This window comes from Alexandromys fortis, unplaced genomic scaffold, assembly GCF_014885135.2.
Source record: "Alexandromys fortis isolate MF-2015 unplaced genomic scaffold, M_Fortis_MF-2015_v1.1 scaffold_0, whole genome shotgun sequence".
Classification (NCBI taxonomy): Eukaryota; Metazoa; Chordata; class Mammalia; order Rodentia; family Cricetidae; genus Alexandromys; species Alexandromys fortis.
The window spans coordinates 40,287,336-40,307,689 of NW_026067949.1; the positions used below are offsets into that span (position 1 = coordinate 40,287,336).

The 20,354-nt window shown below is 35.4% G+C and overlaps 1 protein-coding gene across 1 annotated transcript; it reads left to right on the forward strand.

Moving 5' to 3' along the window:
• The first annotated feature begins 967 nt into the window (after positions 1 to 967).
• Positions 968 to 13,365, forward strand: LOC126506617 (alpha-S2-casein-like B). Its single transcript, XM_050150334.1, has 9 exons — positions 968 to 985; positions 2,242 to 2,304; positions 5,590 to 5,718; positions 7,193 to 7,216; positions 7,313 to 7,354; positions 7,783 to 7,824; positions 10,695 to 10,739; positions 11,869 to 11,979; positions 13,177 to 13,365. Exons 2-9 carry the CDS (start codon positions 2,254 to 2,256, stop codon positions 13,180 to 13,182), a joined length of 450 nt encoding a protein of 149 aa, XP_050006291.1. The 5' UTR covers positions 968 to 985; positions 2,242 to 2,253; the 3' UTR covers positions 13,183 to 13,365.
• The last annotated feature ends 6,989 nt before the right edge of the window (positions 13,366 to 20,354 follow it).

The window sequence follows — 20,354 nt, forward strand, 5'->3', positions numbered from 1 at the left end:
GGGAGGGAGGGAGGGAGGGAGAGAGAGAATGGCAAGTCCACAGGGAAAATCAAACTACTAGGAAGATTCTTGGAGACTTTGGAATCTATGAAAAATATTACGAGTCTCCGATAATACAAAACCCACAAAAATATTTTAGTTCAGCACAATTCACTGTTACATCTGTTTTGGAAAGAAATATTAAGAAGCTATTGGAGAAGTAGATTTTACAAACAGAATAACAGGTAAAGGGATCTAAGACCTTTTGGTGATCTTCATATTTGGAAAAACTCACTTTTGTCTATTATAAATTCCTTAGAGATTTCCACACAAAGGCGCCAGAATTTTAAAAATCCTGGTACTTAACTTTTCAGCTAATCAAAATAATCCATTTTCCAATTACTATAGATGAATGAAAGTTGGCACTTTATTTCAAATTTTCATCATCTAGGCAAAAGCCTACTATAGTTGTAATTATAAGCAGAAATGATATTTTAATACTTTTAATTTATTACAAATATAGAAAATGTTTTAAATGATGTCAAATGTTGACAAGATGGAAGTAGCAAAATGAGTCAAACAATTTAGAGCTAACCAATATTTCAGAATGTAGAATTTAGGATTTTAAAGAAAATAAATGTACATGAACAATTTGGACTAGAGAGAAATCAAAGCACCCTTGGGTGAAATCCTTACATTGGATGGGGCAGCCAGGGCAAGGCAAATGTGAGTGGTCAAAGAGAGAACAGATGAGCCTCATCATCAGCACATCCGCATTTTGCGTTATCATGTTCTAGATCAGCCCAAGTGAAGGAACTCCCAGGAACATGGGAAACAAAATGTACTGATTTCTAATCATCCTGACTTCTTGGAAGTCTAGTCTCTCTTGGGTTACTTCGAACCCTCCAATTATCATATCTTAGAGAGACAGGATTTAAATAGTGCTGTGATAACTCGTCTTGGGTCTCTCCTTGCCTGACAGCCTGTCTCCAATTTAGGAAGCAAGGTAATGTTTCCATTTCTTTTACTAATCTATATATTATTGTAAAACGGAATGGCATTGTGCCCCCCCCCAAATTAAGGCAACTAATACACATTACCTTAAGGTGTTTTGAGAATATGTATTTTAACTAATATATATACATATTATATTTAATTGTTATTAATAAATATAATTAATTTAATATATTAACTATATTACATATTATATATTAGTTAAAATACATATTCCCAAAACACCTTAAGGTAGTGTGTATTATTTTAATATAATATATATATTTATATATATAATGATTTGTCTTTTTTCAGTCTTTCAGTGTTGGTAGAATGAACTATTGTATGCTCACTAGAAACAACTGACTACACTATTCTACATAAGGATGAGTGTTCTAAGTCCTAGTTTAAAGGCAAGGTCACCAAAATAAAAGTTTTAGAAATCTAGGTGTATTTGATGTTTGGTACCCAGACATCATCTTTAACTACTCATTTCTTATACTTGGCTCTGTCCTTGGATAGAACTGCTGCTTATTAATTGCATCTATTTCTGTTTCTGTTACCAACATATTAAAAAAAATTAACTAGAAAACATTTCTTTAACTCTCAATACTTGTCCAATTACAGTTTATTTTTCTGTTTCTTTTTCTCCCTGAGCTTGAAAATTAACTGTAAATTGAAAATGAATGGTGAAAAATTATGTCCCGAGGCTGGAGAGATGACACAGATATTAAGAGCACTTGTACTTTCCTCATTCCTGGCTGTTGGCTCATACTAGCTCCCTCTACTGGCTTCTGTCAGAACTGGCACTTATGAGTGCACACTCAACTGACATCACAATCATATGTAATTAAAAAATCAATATATCTTAAAAATAATGTGTTCTAATATATTTATATTATATATGTATATATAATATTACATTTATAATAGATAATCTGTATCTCTGGATCTATGAAGGTTCCTGGGATATGGTAGGTAACAAATATGAATAAATTGCTAAATAAATTACTTATAACATAAGCAATGGACTTCTTAATTTACTATGGCTGGAGGGAGTTTCTGTATCTCATAAGTAAAAATTTCATATTATACTCTCCTTATGAATAGCTTGTCACATGCATACATGTGACTCCTAACTTAATCTGTTTTTGTCAATCTCCATTCTCCTTTCATTAGAGGAGAAAAACATGAAGTCATATACAACCAGTGAAGACATAAACGATGTTAAAGAAAGAAAAAGCTATTGGCTTTCTGTCTATTTTACAGGACTCAGTAACCATGAAGTTCCTCATTTTTACTTGCCTTTTGGCTGTTGCTCTTGCAGAGCAGGTAAGTGTCCTGAGAAAATTAAGACCATCTAGTCTCATTTACAGAAATGAAGAGTGAGCCTCTTGTACAGACTGAAAGGAGAGACTGGTCTTTTGAACCTGTAGTCAAGGACATATTATCCTTGTTCTATATAAGACATGGATATAGGCATGATTACTTTAGAACTCTACTTGCAAGGAAAGTTAGGGATATTTTCTTCTACACCTGCTTGAATTTAACAATGAATTCTTTTCATTCCTCTGATGAGTTTCTCTGACACCACGAGAAAGACGCAGAAAAAAATGAAGATTTCATTTGAAGCAGAGACAAGTCACTATTCCTGACTATCATGACTCAGAATATGAACGTTTTAGGCAAGCAATGGGGGAGCTTCGCACGTTACTTTCTAAATATCCTAATACAAAGCAATCCCTCCACTCGAGTGGAGATATCTCAGCAATATTCATCCCATAAATGATACACTCAGGCCTGGATACTTCATGTGTATATTTTTGAAGATGCATATATGCTCTGTTACTTCCTCAAAGGGCACTGTTCAGTATTGTTCTATGTAGACATGGCAGTCCACACTGTTGAATCCTCTCGCTAACTTACTTCCCCACTTCTCACAGGGACATCATTTCTTTCTTTGTGTCTACAATATCCTATTCACAGATACTAACTAGAGTTTGTTACTTCTTAAATTTGAAGATAATGAAGGGAGATACTAGGTAAGAATTCCGGTTAAGGGACTAGAAAAATGCTTCAGTGTCTTCACCCTTTAGTCTTGACTACACTTTCCCTTCTCTCTTGTCAGTAATAGTTCTCAACACTCCTTTTAAACATAGTAACTTCCTTCAAGTAAAACTGGAGAGGCTGTTTAGCAAGCTACAAATTTAAGCTTACTAAATTAAATACTATTGGGTTACTCTTAGAAATAGAGGCATACAGTTGAGCTTCCGTGACAGTTCTTCACAAGATTTAAATGTCGTATTTTATGCTACTTGACAAAAACATTTGTTCTGTGTTAGCTTTAGTTGTTAATATAAACTAAATGAGGTAACATGGAATGTCATGATGGTAAGACATTTAAAGATTCTGTGAGGTAGATAGGCATGTATCATATTTTAAGCTGTTACTGGATTAACACTTAAAAGCCAACCACCTTATAAAACTGAGAATTATCTTAAGCTATCCCAATAACTCATCTGAAAAAGTGATTTAGTTATGAACAGTGTAAGAACCAGAAGAATAGTCTAAAAATAATTATTCAACTAAAGTTACTTTAAACAGAAAGAAAAGAACCCAAGAGCAGTCACAAAAATCAAAATCAGACACTCATTCACACACTCAGGTGTCCCATGAAAAGCACTAAACTGAAAGCCATAATTATACACACACACACACACACACACACACACAAACACACAGAGGACCTGGTACAGATCCGGGCAGGTCGTTTGTTTGCTTCTTTGGTCTCTGAGTTCATAACCTTGCTCAGCTGATTTGGAGACCTTGTTCTCCTGTTGTTCTCTATCCCCCTATCTCTTAGATTCTTTCTCTCTCCTCTTCCACATGGTTTCCTGAGCTCTGAGGGTAGGGATTTGATGGAGACATGCCATATAGAACTGAGTATTCCAATTCTGCCCTCTCTATCTATAGATATAGATAGCTAGATACACACACATACATACATATGTATACACACACATATATATACATATATACATATATATATATACATATTACTTCTTTCTTTTCTCTCTCTTTCCTTCTGCATAATATGTGTGTCTTTCTATTTGTTCTCATCTGCCACAGGAGAAGTTTCTCTGATGATGGCTGAATAAGACATTGATCTATGAGTATAGCAGAATATCATTAGGAGTCATTTTATTCATACTTTTAAAAAGTCCAGTGGTATTTGATTTGACCCTAAGTCTGTAGTCTATCTGGTCTCTGGTTCATGGTCACTCAGGCAGTGTCAGGTATGGGTTCCATCTCGTAGACCAGGCCTTAAATCAAGTCAGATATTGATTTGCTGCCCCCACAAGTTCTGTGCCGTCCTTGCTCTAGCATATCTTGCATGGAGGAGAGATTGTAGGTTAAAGGTTTAGTTTCTGGATTGCTGTTTACATTTCTCCTTTGGTAGCATGCAGAGTATTTTCCCACACCAAAGATACTAGAATGTAGGGTTGAAGGCTGCATGTACAAAGTGGCATACATACATACGTATGTACATGCAAACTCAGACAAATTCTCAAAGTAAATAAATATATACTTTTGCTTTTGTTTTCTGTTTGTTTGGTTTTGGTTAAGAAAAAATATTATTGCCTCCTGGAGCTGCCACTTTGGGTATTTGGAAGGTGATCTACTAAATATTTGACTATTACATTCCAAACTAAGTGCTTTAAATGTGGTGTTCTAAACAGAAAACAAATGTACTGTGATATATCAATTTCTGAGGCTTTTTATTGTAGACTCTACAGTTTTGGTAAAACAATGAAAGTATTTCTTTTCTCCATTATAAATAAAATGCTCATTTTTATTAAGAGAAAATAAAACAGCTTCAATAAACAAGTATTTATCAAATTTAAAAGGTTAAAATGATCAAGTTTTACTGGACTATGAAAATGGCTATATCCATCTCTTGATTAAACTTTTAATAAATAAAATTTTACTTTATAATTTTGATAAAATGTAAGGTGAAAAAAAAACTATACCTTGCAAATTCCTGGGAGATGGATGTTATGGACTAGAGGAAGAGAGAGAGAGACAGAGACAGAGAGAGAGACAGAGAGAGAGACAGAGAGAGAGACAGAGAGATTGAGGAAGAGAGAGACAGAGAGGAAGAGAGAGAGACAGAGACAGAGAGGAAGAGAGAGAGAGATTGAGGAAGAGAGAGAGAGAGAGAGACAGAGAGAGAGAGAGAGAGAGAGAGAGAGAGAGAGAGAGAGAGAGAGAGATAAAAGAAACCCACATTATTATGAGTACAAAAGACCAGACTTTATATACCACTTATTTATATTCAGTTCATACACATCAGTCAATGGGAAGATAACACATTTGCCTGAATTTTAGAGCAAAGTGATGAAAGTTTCACTCTCTAAATAATGAATTTATAGCCCAGATAATCAATTTATTCTTTACTTACTGAAGCAACGAGCTTTCAAGCAACAAAAAAACATACAAAAAATAAAATATATTCTTTTTCTCCTGTACAATTTTCAATTTCTTCCTAATTATGTATTTTGTTTCCTTCTGACATCTCTATTCTGTCTTATTTTTTTAATGTTTCCCTCTCTCTAGAACAAATGCTACCAATCTAGTCAGAAGTTCAAAGCACCTCAAGCCCTCAAGGATCTTTACCAATATCACATTGCTAGGAATCCATGGGGTTACGTTGTGAATACTGCCTTCCCCTTCCCTCACGCTCTGGTAAGTTCTGTGTTGGGGAAGCAAAAAGTAAAGTATTAAAATGCATAAAGTAATTGGTGTTGAAAGGTAGGTCCCAAATTGTATTTTAGCAAGAAAGACAATGATGAAAATGAGAGGAGAAGAGGGAGAGAAACCAGAATCTGGATATGTTATTTAAGGGGGGAAATTGATTTGCAATAAAAGAAAAAAGAAATTAAGTTGTAAACAAACTTACTGTATAGTCTTAATAAAACAATAATGTCAGTAATAGCAATAATGAGAAATTTCACTTAAATTTTCTGTGTGTGCCCTCAGAATTTTGTCATATTTCCTTGTAATTGGTTTCCTAAACATTCTTTACAGTAGGGGAAATTAGAAGCCATTGTCCTCATTTAGTAGGAGAATCATGATTTGAGGAACTATAAGGCAGTGGTAGCCCAGTTTCTTGTTTCATTAAGAATAAAGGATGAGTCTTTGTTGTCCTTCAAACAGAACATAAAATTAAAACCTTTTCCTTTATTTTCCATGGAGAATAGAGAATAGGTCTCAGCTAGAGAGGTAAAGCATTTTATTATAGAAAACGTTATACTGTAACTTTTTATTGTTTTATTGATGAGATACACCTTAAACGAATGTACATTTTATCTATTTTATAGTCAATAAGCATGTGTATAGCAATATGTCACATACAGTAGTAGATGCTCTCATCCTCATTTATAAATACTATATACAAATTAAAGAATCCACAGAATTTAAATAACAGGCTTGTAAGAAACATAGGATAATATCAGGCCACCAATGTAAACTTTTAGGAGATCAAAAAGTAGACTTGAACTAGCAGACACTGCCAAACTCCTAATATCATTTCTTCTTTTATAAAGACATGTATCAAAATACTTCGACTATAACAAGGAATATAGCACACATATGGGATGTCAAACCCGGGTGAGAGGAGGCCAGCGGCTTACCCTGGATTTGAACTCTAGCTCATTTTTTTGGGGTGGGGGGTTGGTTTATCGAGACAGGGTTTCTTCTGTGGCTTTGGAGCCTGTCCTGGCACTAGCTCTGTAGACCAGGCTGGTCTTGAACTCACAGAGATCCGCCTGCCTCTGCCTCCCGAGTGCTGGGATTAAAGGCGTGCGCCACCACCGCCCAGCTTGAAGTCTAGCTCATTTATATCCACAGAAAGTGCTGTCATTCAAATGCTCGCCACATATCACAGATGATAGAGACATTTTAGTGCCAGGCAACAAATAGCTAAACTTTAACACTCAAAAAAAATAATTAAAAAGCCGGGCGGTGGTGGTGCACGCCTTTAATCCCAGCACTTGGGAGGCAGAGGCAGGCAGATCTCTGTGAGTTCGAGACCAGCCTGGTCTACAAGAGCTAGTTCCAGGACAGGCTCCAAAACCACAGAGAAACCTTGTCTCGAAAAACCAAAACCAAAAAAACAAGACAAAAAAAAATAATTAAAAACTATTCTTTCATTTTAAAGGAATCTGACATCCTTTCTCAGCAAGTAAGTCAAAATCATCATATCCATTATAATTAGAAAATTCTGTCTATTTTGTTTTCACGGCTCACATTTTTATAAATAATGTTATTTACTTTGTAGCAATATAACCAGAAAATGGACATGAATATGCAAGCCAGAGAGGTAATATTTATTTTTTATTGCTTCATTGAAATAATATACAATGTAAATGCATGTGTGTTTTAACAGTTTCACAGTTTTGAAAACCTAAGATTATGAAAAATGGTGGTTCATCTATTTACATATTATGAATACATGTGAAGGTCTCAGTGAGACACAGTTGTAATCTTCTGTGAACCACACCATAAAGTTAGGCATAACTGGAATAATTTCTTGTGATTAGTCCATGACTTTCTATAGTCATTTGTTTGCAAGATTATCAAAACGGGTACTCGTAGTTAGGGTTTCTTTAAAGAAATAAATAAGGATTAAACACATTATTCTCATTGTGCTGATTGTACATAATTTCATATGTATACATAAATTTCCAATAATGACTAGTTTTATGTCATTATTACATTTTTATACAGAAAATATTATTTATTTTGTAGCAACACAACCAGAAAATGGACATGCGTATGCAAGCCAGAGAGGTAATATTTATCTCCTATTGTTTCATTGGTAATGTACAACTTAGAGTCATTCTAAGAGAGCCTCAACTGAAAAAATAATGTCCCATTAGGTTCGCAATCTTTTGAACATTTTCTTAATTACTGATTGATGGAGAAGGCCTAGACTACTGTGAGTCATGCCATCCCTGGACTGGAGGTCCTGGCTTCTATAAGAGAGAGGCTGAGTAAGACATAAAGAACAAACTAGTAAGCAACATTCTTGCATAATCTCTAAGTCAGTTCCTGCCTCTAGGTTCCTTCCCTGAATTCCTGCCTGACTTCTCCCAGGAAAGGATTTATAAGCTAGAAGATGAAATGAACCCTTTCCTTCCCTATTTGGTTTTGCTCCTGGTGTTTTTCAGTAGCGATAGCAAGTCTAATTAAGACAGGATATAAATTCTAAAGGATAGAGTAACCTTAATTTGAGACCAACATTTTTTAAATGTTTGTATTCTTCAGGAATATCATACATGTATAGAGTGTACATTGATAAATCTATTCCTCAATCCTCTCCCTTCTACTCTCAGACCCTTCCTTCATATCTACAAATTTCACATCCTTATGTTTTGCATGTATGCTGATAACCCAATGAGTCTGATTAGGGCTTCCTTGTGTACACGGTGTAAGACCATTTGCAGAAACATAGTAAGCACCAGTGACTACATGACTAAAGAAAACTGACTTCTCCCAACAGCCACCTTAACTGTTCAGCTTGGGGTGTGGCCTTCTTCCCTTCCTGCTCAGGTGTTGGTAACCTTGATCTTGCGCAAGCCTTGTGCAAGTAGCCACAGCTGCTGTTGGTTTGTGGTTATAGCATCCCTGTCGTATCTAGAAGACATCGTTTTACAGAAATTCTCCCTGGCCTCTGGATCTTACAAAATTTCTGCTCCCTCTTCTGCAATGTTCCCTGAACTACTTGGAGATGGAGATAATATAGATGTTTTATTTAGGGCTGAACACCCTACAGTCCCTTACTTTCTGCTTTCTGACAAATTCTGGGGATTTCACTCCGCTCTACAATTTAGGTATATGTTTCTACACGCAACATAAACATATAAATATTTAGTTTATTAAATAAATTACTTTCTTTATTACTTAAATTAACCCTAGGGAATCATTCACTCATTTATTATTATCTATTTGTCTTAAAATACATATCTAGCAAATATTCTGCCCCTTACATACTTTCATATTTGGAGGACATATACAACTGTGACTTTAAAAGTACTACAAATTAATTTACATTTCTCTTTATTAAGTCATTATTGGAAATTTCTATATAGAGAGAAAGGAAATTACGTACAGTCAGCACAGTGAGAATAATGTGTTTAATTTTTATTTATTTCTCTAAAGAAACCCTAAAGATGACTGTTGATAGGTTAATGCATTGGTTTAATTTGATCTGCATTTGGTGCATGTTTCCAACAGATAACTAAAACATTCATGAAATTTTTCTAAGCCCCTTAATTCTGAATATTTCAACTGAGCTGAAGTCTTCCTGGTTAAGACCTCTCATGTAAGCTTCCTATCCCAGACACTAAGTTTTACAGTTTCCTCAGTTTCTTTCTCTTTTTCTTTGTTTAAATCAAAATTTTGCTCCTTTTCCAAGCTTTACTGGAATTAGTCTCTGTCATTCTTAAACTGTTGCCCGTGTCATGTGAAAAAGATCTTTAATTCCACAAATACTGAGAACATACCTAAAAGAATTCAGTAGCCCTCAGTGATTCCTTAATATTATGATTACTATTTTTACTTCTCAGGAAATCTTCTCGTTTTTCAACTAGAAAGTCAATCAGTACCTTTAAATACCAAATAACCAGATACTTGTTGAGAAATACTGCTTTTTCTTGCTATTGGATGACTATTCTATTCAAATGAGGTGTTGTTAATTTTAACAAAATATCCAACAAAATGTATGTGTCTATGTCTGTGTCTGTGCGTCTGTTTGTGTGTGTATTAGGCAAGTGTGCTACAACTAAATTAACCTCTCTCCTTCCCTCATGGAATCCAGTAGAAATAAATAAACTCTTGTAAGAATTAGGCACATGCAACGAAATGAATTGCTGGCCTAGGCCATTCATCCTCCCCACTCTCTCAAATGCGTATAGCTGAATTTTTGGGTCCACGGAACTAGGCACTTTTAAAATGAACCAAAGCAAGACTGGGATTTTCACTCCCCTTGACTATAATTAACAAAGGGCCTTCTCTTCTGACTTTATAATCCTGTTTTCTGAACTGAACCAAAGATGATATAAACCAGACATGAAAGAAATGCCTGATCGTGCAGAATTAGACAAACAGGTGAGCACGCCTGGGGACAGGGTGTCCAGGGAGAAGATGCAGCTGGATGTGAGCCTAGTGGCTTGAGACATAGCCTGCAGTCTTCCTCTTCAGTGCCTGGCAAGTGTACTTCCTCTGCACATTGCTAACCTAGATCTCAAGGCTTCTAATAAAACAGTGGTCTTCCAAGAAAAGGCCTGAGGACTGCCAGACACCTCAGCAGAGCCAGTGGTGTCCTCTTCACCCTTTGTGAAAATGGGAAGAACAAGGAAGATAAATTCAGAATCTGAAGTTGGAGTAGTACATATTTTCAGTTCACTATTTCACTGAGAGACCATAGTCTGATAAGATTTGAAGTCATACATTCCTGGAAAATGTGCCTTTTCAAAGTAGGAATATGGCCTTGAATTGTTTGAAATGATATAGACAAATTTGTCAGTAGATTATCCAAGTGTAGCACATCCCAGCCCCTAAGGAATCAACTGAGGTGAAGTATTTTTGATTCAGTTAGCTATATACCTTTCCAGAACATTTTCTTTTGCATTTCAAACAACTATCTTTCTTCTTCACAGAAAACTGTGATGACTGACGAAGAACAGACCATTCAAGACTGCATGGTAAACTTTCCATACAATCATTTTAACACACTCTCACTCCTGGACACTGCTGAAATTCTAGTGACTAAAAGAAACTTCTAGGGAAAGCTGAGTTTTTTTTGTTGGTGGTGAATTTTGAGGGGAGTTTTGTTTGTTTTTGAGAAGGAGACAAAGGAGTCTTGGAATTTACTAGGTACCCCAAGCTAGAGTCGAGCTCAAGTCAATCCTCCTGCTCCAGTCCTCCCCCACCCCTGCAACTCCACTCCTCACACTCAGGATAACGTCTATAAAAGTCTTCCTCGTGTCCTGTGAAGGCTGCTACAGAGCTGGCTCTCAGGATATCGATTCGTTTCCAAACAGCACCCAGCCAACAAGCAGTTCGTGGTAATTCTCAACATCACATTGATGTCTTTATAAAACCTGAAGGGCTAGAAAGATGGTTCGGCAGGTAAAGGCTCTCACCACATAGTCTTTCACTCCCTAGAAATCTTGTGATAGAAATGAAAACCAGTTCCCACAAGCTGTCTTCTGATTTTTGCAAGCACACACACACAGAGACACACACACAAATAAATCCATAACTAAATAAGTGCGTTTTGTTAAGGGGAACTCATCCTAGAGGAAGATGCTACTGAGCTTAATGGGAGCTTTAATCCCTATAAAAGAATCAGTCCATGGCCAGATCCAGAGACGATTCCAAACAGAGCATGCAAACACTGTCATGAGTTGTGTGGATGCCCCGTGCAGCCTGTTTCCTCCGTGTTAACTCATCTACGTCTGCCAGACAGCTAATATACAGAGACAAAGGAGCTTGGTTAAGGGTTTTCCTACACACCTGGGAAAGACACTGGGCTAAAACACCTACCTTAGTAATTAACAAATTGTTTTCCTGCTCTTGTACCTGCTTCCTTTTCACTTCTTTTTGGCTCTTTCCCTTCAGTTTCTTAGCATTTGGGTCTGAATTGACCACAGGCTGTCTACACTCTACGGTTCCTCTGAGAGTGCACTCTCTGAGATACTTTTGTTTGAGTAAACAGTCTTTCTCCTGCCATCAAGAATTTATCCACATGAGATCTTTATTCCTTCGGTAAGTCCAGGTCTTTTCTGAAACATGAGATACTGGGATAATAATCACCTGTGTTCTTCTTAGAACAAAGTGAAACCATGCAGCACGATCACCTGGCCTCAGTTTGTGCAGCTGCTTCATCAGTATCAGAAAACTATGAACCTACGGAGCTATTATCCATATACCCCCAGCCTGGTGAGAATGCATGCTCATTTTCAATATGAAGCTTAGTTAAATTTTTAGCAAAAGTAAGATAAAGGAGTGAAAGAGAACATTTCATATTTTTTTTCAAGTAAAGAACCTGAAATGAACTGAAATGAAATTTCACTAATGCAAAAAAAAAACTATAAATCATATAAAGAAGCTAATTTTCTGGAATTAAAATTATCCTTTTTTTGGTCTCTAATAAATGTTAACCAACACCTTTTTAATTGTTGAATCAACAGGTTTGTGCATTTTAAAGCACCTGAAATCCTAACAGTAGCTTAAATGAGCTTTGGTTGACTTGATTAAAAAAAAAAAAAAAACTCCACAATAGAAATACATTCACTAACATAAGGAATAAACAGGGCACTGAAACCAGCAAACAGGCTTAAAATTAACAACATGTGATTTCTGTCTGAAGATCGGATACAAATGGCTGACCACATTAGATATGAACAGTGACATCATTTTATTGCGGTCTTTGTCATATATGTAGCATTTAAAGATATTTTACTTAGATAAAAGTTTTATATGTGATGTTTGTATAGAAGATGGCAAAAACTAGAATATTGCAAATATTTCCATGGAGATGAGAATAAATTTGCTTCATTTATTTTCAAAAATATGGCAATATAATGTGTTATGCCTTTATATTCTGAATTTTATTTTTAAGACACTTGAATTAAGTGCATCTATCTTATTTTTATAAGTGTGCCTATAACTTAAGTGGTAATTTAAATAAGATTTTTTTGAAATGAATATGTCCTTAGTAATTTTAAGTAATGTATGTTCAACTTCAATGAAAAATTAGATTGAATATTACTGGTAAAATTTCATATGCCTAGTACTATGAAATAATTAAAACATTGCTTCAAAATTTAATCCAAAGGCAAATTGCATCATTTAATAAGTGCATGCTAGATTGAACAAATTAATTATTAACTATCAATCATTAATTTTTTCAAAGTTATAAAAAAGCCTCTCTGTACTTTCCATTAAGCATAAATGCAAATAATTCTTAAATATTGATGTATTAGACATCATTTGGGATGTAGGCAAATACTAATATTAGTTATAAATACTAAAATCCTCCTAAACTAGAATTGTGACATATATCTGTATCTTATATAGAAATAAGCATTATCTTTTGGATAATAAGCATAAATCCATTTTTGTCTTTTTTAACAGGTTTGAGTGGAAAATCCACATCTCCACCCTCTTTTCTATTATAATTACTTCTCAAAACCAGTATATTGGGACAAATGTATGAATGAGACAGAAATGCTGAGCTGAAGGAAGACTGCAAAGCCATTTCTGAATGGCTTCTATTCTTGTTTGCTTATGTTGGGTCTATAAGTGAGTTTCATCTCAGCAGAGTTGGAGACGATTAACCATGCTTTCACCACTGTCCCTAAACCACCGAACTACATTGCCTTTCAAAAAATAAAACTTCAAGTGCATTCTTTTGTGTGTGATTGTTATTTGTGTTACTTATATTGATCCAGAAGATTAGTGGCAGGAATATAAAGTTCTTCAACAATTAGATCATAACTCCAAAGACCACAGGATCATGGTTCTATTAAACCATTACTTTACCCTCTCTCTGCCTATTTCTGCTTACAGTTTGCCACAGCATTAATCCCAAAGCCTCACCAAATCCCTACATGTTCCCTCCAATTCAACAGTCACAGAAAAGAAATCAGACACTGAGAACCTAATTCAGCTTGTGAAATAATCTATATGAGAAAGGGACAAACAATTATGTTGGTTAAGAGTTTATAAAATTTTTATCGTTGGCTAGTGATGAAGAGCAGGCAAAGGCATCAGCTCAGGTATTAGCCCTGAGTTAAAGCTCAGGGACATTGCATTTTTAAAAGACAAAACACAATTACATAAATGCTAAATGAAGGTCAGAGTAGAGAAACCTTGCAACATTTATTTTTGACAGAACAAAGTAGTAACTTCAGACATAATACGATGATTATATTTTACTTGTACCTTCTTATACTTAATTAATCGTGTTAACACATCTGAATCATGGTCAGGGTTTGAAAATTTCAATTGTGTTGCCAAGGCCAACGTGATTGTTGGGGGTATAAAAGGCTGAGAGCTGTCTACACAATCATGAAATAGTTAGGACAAGGTGGCGATACCTTGGCACTTCAGCTAAAACATAGTCCCTCTACATGTGTTCTCAAATGACAGAATGACAAGAATACAGCCAGTGCCTGTGTGAGCTGCAGTGAGCAACTGCGTGCATCAGTATTTCCAGAGATGGTAGAGGAATGGGAAAAGGATTAAGAAGTAGACAAAGGGAAAGAAGGATGGTGTTTATTTCAGTTTGGAAATCTGTTTTTCATATTTAGTTATAGGGGAAGCGTTAGATGGGTTTTGTAGGTAACACTGCAGGGTGTTTTTGATTCAAAGACCAGGGGCAAAGTCTGTTTCTTTGACACCATAAACTTTACTTGTTTAGCTGTCCAGTCTATCATGCTCTCTTAGCCCAAGCTCCTCTCCTATACAGTCTAAAGGTTCAACAGTTTTGCTGAAAAGGGTGACTTGACCTGTATTTAAAAAAAAAATAGAGCAGTTAGAATCTATGAGAACTCTTCTTTGTCCTCCTAGAACTTTCATTCCTTAGCAATCTGATGATGCTACATTCTGCCCGCGACACTCTCTGGTGGCCTCACTTCTCCCAGACTTCATCCTTGATAATTGAAAATATCCTCATAGTTGATACAAATCTTCTGCCTTTCTACACTGGAGCAACTCTTCCTGGACAATATCTGGCCATGTAAAACTAAAACGAATGCTTACTTCCGTTCACTCTGAGCAGCTGAGTCTCAAAGTAAGTTCATTTTCTTAACTTTGTTGGTTACCAAGAACATCTCGTTATATCATTTTCTTGCCAGAATTCAAGGTAGCAGTCTTACTGTAATTACCTTAAACTTCAAAAATACTTCAGTTTCTGTTTGTCAATATTGAATCCATGGAATATAAACACAACGCACTTCTTGATACATTGATAACTGTATTTTAACCTTGGTGTAATATGCTGATAACTTGATTTCAATCTGAAAATAATTTCAACTCTCCCCTCAGGTTTCTAAGGGTATATGATCTTTCTTTACTTTAAAGCTAGTAATTCTCTTCATTTTTTTATTCCCCAAATTTTCTATACATGTGAAGGAATGTTTTATCAAAAGTAATAACTTTCTTACCCAAAATTAGCCAGACATTATTAGTTTTTAAGTTACTTTATATATTCTCTGAACTAATCTTAAAATTATTAAATTTTTTTTTAGATCTTATTTATTTATTGTGTACATAGTGTTCTACTTGCATGTTTGCCTGCATGCCAGAAGAGGGCACCAGATCTCATTACAGATGGTTGTGAGCCACCATGTGGTTGCTGGGAATTGAACTCAGGACCTCTAGAAGAACAGTCAGTGTTCTTAACCTCTGAGCCATCTCTCCAGCCCCCAAAATTATTAAAATTTATTACTAATTTATTAGTAATATAGCTACTGATATTTGTAGCTCAATGGTGATAAATTCGTATCAGAAATGAAATGCTTCTTGCAAGAGCACTACGCCACATAGTTCTTGTCATAATATACTGTCTAATAATTTTTCACCAAGGTATATTTTGTTTATTCCTATTATCTACACAAGATTAGTGTTTTCTAGGGCTTTCAGCTCAGCTACATATTTCCTAACTTTACATGCATGTTTTCCTTACAATCTGCTTCACTCAATCATTTAAATTTACACTGATGATTTGCTGATTAAAATGTAGGTTCCAATTCTCTAAATTCATTTCAAATGTGCTGCCAACACTCCAACTATACACATAATTGTCTCCTGAATATCTTCCTACAATTTCTGATATATATATATATATAGCAGATATATATATATATATTAGTATATAACTATAATATAAAATTAAGGAATAAGCATCATTTCTTTCCATTACTTCAGACATTTTGAAACCAATATTTTACTATAACAGGCCAAACTGTAACAAAGCAACCACTTATGTCTCCCTTTGTCATTTTAAGTAGCTTTAAGAGTTTTCAGAGTCCAGATTCACGATGACCTCTGTGACATAGTCGGATTGATATAATTTTTCCTTACTTGTTCTTTCTTCATTTGGTGACACCACTGGAGATTTAGAAAATAATTAAAACATAAAACATATTACAAACATGCAGCCATGTATTTCACATTCATAAAATCTGATACCTTTTCAGAGCATTTACCTTTTAATGAAACCTTCTGACATTTTCAAAATTTAGCAGTAACTCACAGGTAAAAAGGAACCATATTTCTATGACTAGAAGTAACAAGATATGTCCCGGTTCATCAGTCTTCTAGAATCCACCGTTTGTGGAAAATGAGCTTGTACCAAAAGGAAGAGTTTGTCTCCCATGCTTTCTTATACGTTTTCTCCAGTGTTGAGTCTCATAGCAATGGGTTCAGTATTGCACATTTTTAACATTCCACTTTGAAATAACAGAAACCAAGTTTAAATACAGCTTTTCTGTATTGATAAGCAGTGGTTGGAACAGTGAATGCCAAGTGACCCCACATAACTTTTTTTCCTGTATTTTTTATGTACATTATTGTATTTATCATATAAATCTCCAGGACCTATAATAATGCTGGATAATCATTGAATGACTAACGAAATAAAAGGCAGAAGGGGAGATGAGAATAAAGATGAAAAGGAAAGTTGGGAGATGGAAATAAAAAAGAGTATGACAAAAATGAAAGGAAAAGAACCAAAAATATGAGTTTGAAAAGTTATTGAGTGGTTGCTAAATATTATGGGAAAGGAAAAGAGCTGAGTGCACAGAACCCACTCAAAGAAAGTTTTAGGACAATGGAATTTATGTATCCTAGTGGGCCTAAGAATGCAATGTTTAACCATTAACAGTGATTATTATTAATTGTAAATAGAATTTACACTGAATTAAGATGACAATTTACAAAGAATTAAGATGACATGGAAATCTAAGATAAAGTGAATCTAACAGAATAAAAAATGCAAAGCCTGGCTTTCCTGAAAAAGGGAGTTGAATTACTAACATACCTTTAGAATTAAGCCTGCCAAAAAATTATTTACCATCAGTCAGTATTTTTAACTGAAAATTAATTAAAACATGATGTTGGTGGGGGAGACCTCTAAAAATATGTTCTTGCCATTCCACTCGGTTACCCCAAAACTAGATGATAAGACCTATTGTTGTTGATATCACACACCTCAGAATTGCAAGACAGAGGAAGTGAGCTGGAACTCAGCAAGAAAATTGTTCTCTACAGGGCAGTTTTTATGATCCCAGAAAATTCTATTCAGGCTGCTGGGGAGACAGGCTATCAATGGTCTGTATATCCTGTGTGCCCACTCGTGCTATGGTGGCACTACTGATATGGAGACACCCACCTCTCCTGAAAGGAAGGGCATGAGATTAGGACATGAGATCAGGGCTTTATTCTGTTGTTTATTTAAATTGCATGGTGTCCAACTGCCTGCCAAATATATTTGCTTAAAGTCATAAACAATTGCCACTATAGGCCTTAATAAAAAAAAATCCCTCTTCCCATAAACAAAAATGTATGCAAAGATGCAAAGGATTGTGGCCGAACAAGATACAGAGAATGGGGGACATATGACTGACTATTCAGCTGTAAACAATCACCCTCTGCAAAGCTCTGGGGACATTGCAGAAGAGGAGGCATAAAGAATGTAAGAGCCAGAAAATAAGGAGAATGGCTGCAAAATAAGATCCGGGCAAGGGAGAGACTTCCCTTTACAGCCCAGAGGGGAGTTTCAAAAAGAGTCAGAGGAAGGGAGGAAGGGAGGACTGGAGACAGAAAAAAAAAAAAAAAAAAAAAAAAGCCTCCATAGAGGGACTGAGCAAAGAAGCCAGAGGAGTCTTTTCAGACATCAGCTTTCAGAGCAACCAATACAGCAAATCCTCCCAGGGAGTCTCAAAGCATCACCAGGACAGTGTGGATTTCTATAACCATTTAGGGAAACAAGAAGTTTTCCATCAGTGATTAAGTTTGGCATAGCATGCATGACAAGAAGCATGGAGGTGCAAGGAACCCTAGCCTGGGAGCTGTTAAGTAGACAGCATCTAACTGTGTCCCAGACAGAATTGCAGTGAGGAGTGGACCTGTCTCAAGCTGTGGATTTAAGCTAAAAGTTCCAAGTCTCAGCTCTAATACTTGGCTCTTTAAGAACTATAATTACATCTTAGCACAATTTCTTTGGTTCTTTTGGGGGTTTCGTTTCTCTTTTCTTCTTTTTTACATTATGTCTAACAAGTCTGTGATCAAATATCTTTGTTTTGTGTTCTGTTTTCTCTCTCTCTCTCTCTCTCTCTTTCTCTCTCTCTCTCTCTCTGTGTGTGTGTGTGTGTGTGTGTATGTGTGTGTGCGCATGTGTATATATGTGTTCACGTGTGTTTGCTGTTCTGTATTCTGTGCATCCTTACTTTCAGTGTCTGTCAATTTTGGAAGACTCGTGGTCATTTTTTTATTTAACTGCACTGTCTTGGTTTCTCTTTGATTCTCCTGTGGTTGCAACTACAAATGTGTTTAGACATTTACTGTTTAGGCAGGGTTTCATGTTGGTAATTTCTCTATGGAATATCTTTAGGTTTTTGGATATTTTCCTGGGAAGCTTTGCAACAACTATTTAAAAACATTCCATTTATCCATTACTGAATCTTTGATTCCTGGCATCTACATTTTGTTCTTTCAAATAGCTTTTAGCTCTTTGCCAAAATTTCCCCTGTGAGCATTCATCTTTTCTGCCTTTACCACCAAAATCTTGAAGCTATTACAGTTAAGCACTGGATTTGAGAGTTCAAAAATCTATGCTGACAACTGATTGCAGTATTTTTATAATTTTCCGACATTTTTCTTGATTTTATGCAGTTTTAATTTTTTGTGTGTCTAATATATGTTATAGTCCACTGGTGAAATAAATATGTTTATGCTGGTACATAGCCATATATTTTCTTCTGGGAGATCATTACAGTAGAGAGTTGTATTATTCTCATATATGAGCAGCCACGTGATACTTACAAAATGACTTTCACTCACTCCTGAAAAATACTACAGCTATTTTAAGGATCCAAACAAGCATCCAACAGCTGACTCATATTGCTCAGATGTATGACTAAAGAGCGTCTAGACAGTATGATGTATTATATCATTTGTTATTTTACATAACACTTTATAAGAGATAGTATATTGTCAATAAGTTTATACTATAGTAGAGTTCTTTCTGTTTCTAATGTTTGTTCACAGTAGGAAATCCACATTGCCTAAGCATATTTTAAGTCTGTGAGACTTTCATGTATGCATACAATTTATTTTCATTATATTCACCCTCCAGTCACTTCCCTAACTTCTCCCAGATTCACCCCAACCGTCTATGTCCTCTCTCAGCAAATTGGACTCTGGTTTATAAACAGAATTCTGTTTATGTTGTCCATATATCCATGAGTGTGGGGCCATCCATGGGACTGTGATCTACCTGGCAAAGGCCATACACTTATAAAAATAAAACTGGCTCTCCTCCCAGAGGTAATCACTTGTCAATATCTCTTAAGAATGGGAGCTTGTTAACCTACCCTCTGGCATGCTAGAAGGCTAATTTGTTTACTCTTTTGGAGGTCTTGCAAAGGCAACCATGACCATGTAAACTCAATTTATATAGCCAACCATTAAGTCATGTTAATAACATACTAATTATGCCTAACTCTAAGATAAACTGAACGTGTTAATATGCACCCCAATGAAATCTGACATAATTTTATAATTTTAGGAAGATCCACTTAACTACCTAACATCACTTTTTCTGTTTGGTTACCATATGGACTCTTCTAAAGGGATTTAGTCCTTAACAAAGGTAGGCATCATTATTCTGGAAAGGAATGTAAACATGGTAGAAGAAAATAAAATAAATTCAGAAATGCAGGAATCATTTCAAAAGGAGGTCCCACACACCTTCTAGAACTCTGAATGTGGGCACAGTGAATTCCAAAATTTCCAGTGAAGAACAACAGCATATATATATTTTCTAAGCCATTAAAATAATTAAAATAATAACTCAAGAAATACCTCTAAGTATTTTTTCATAATTCTCTAATGCTGCTCATGTGTAAACAGAATGACAAAAATACTTACCATATATTATAATTTTTAGACAGCATTATATCTATTATTCTTTTAATGTCTTAATAAAAACCCAGTGTGCCACCCAAGGATCACAACAGAAGTCATGCAACACGTGGCCCAAAATATCCTGAACATGTAAGCAGCTGAGCAACGTTGGAAAAAAAAGC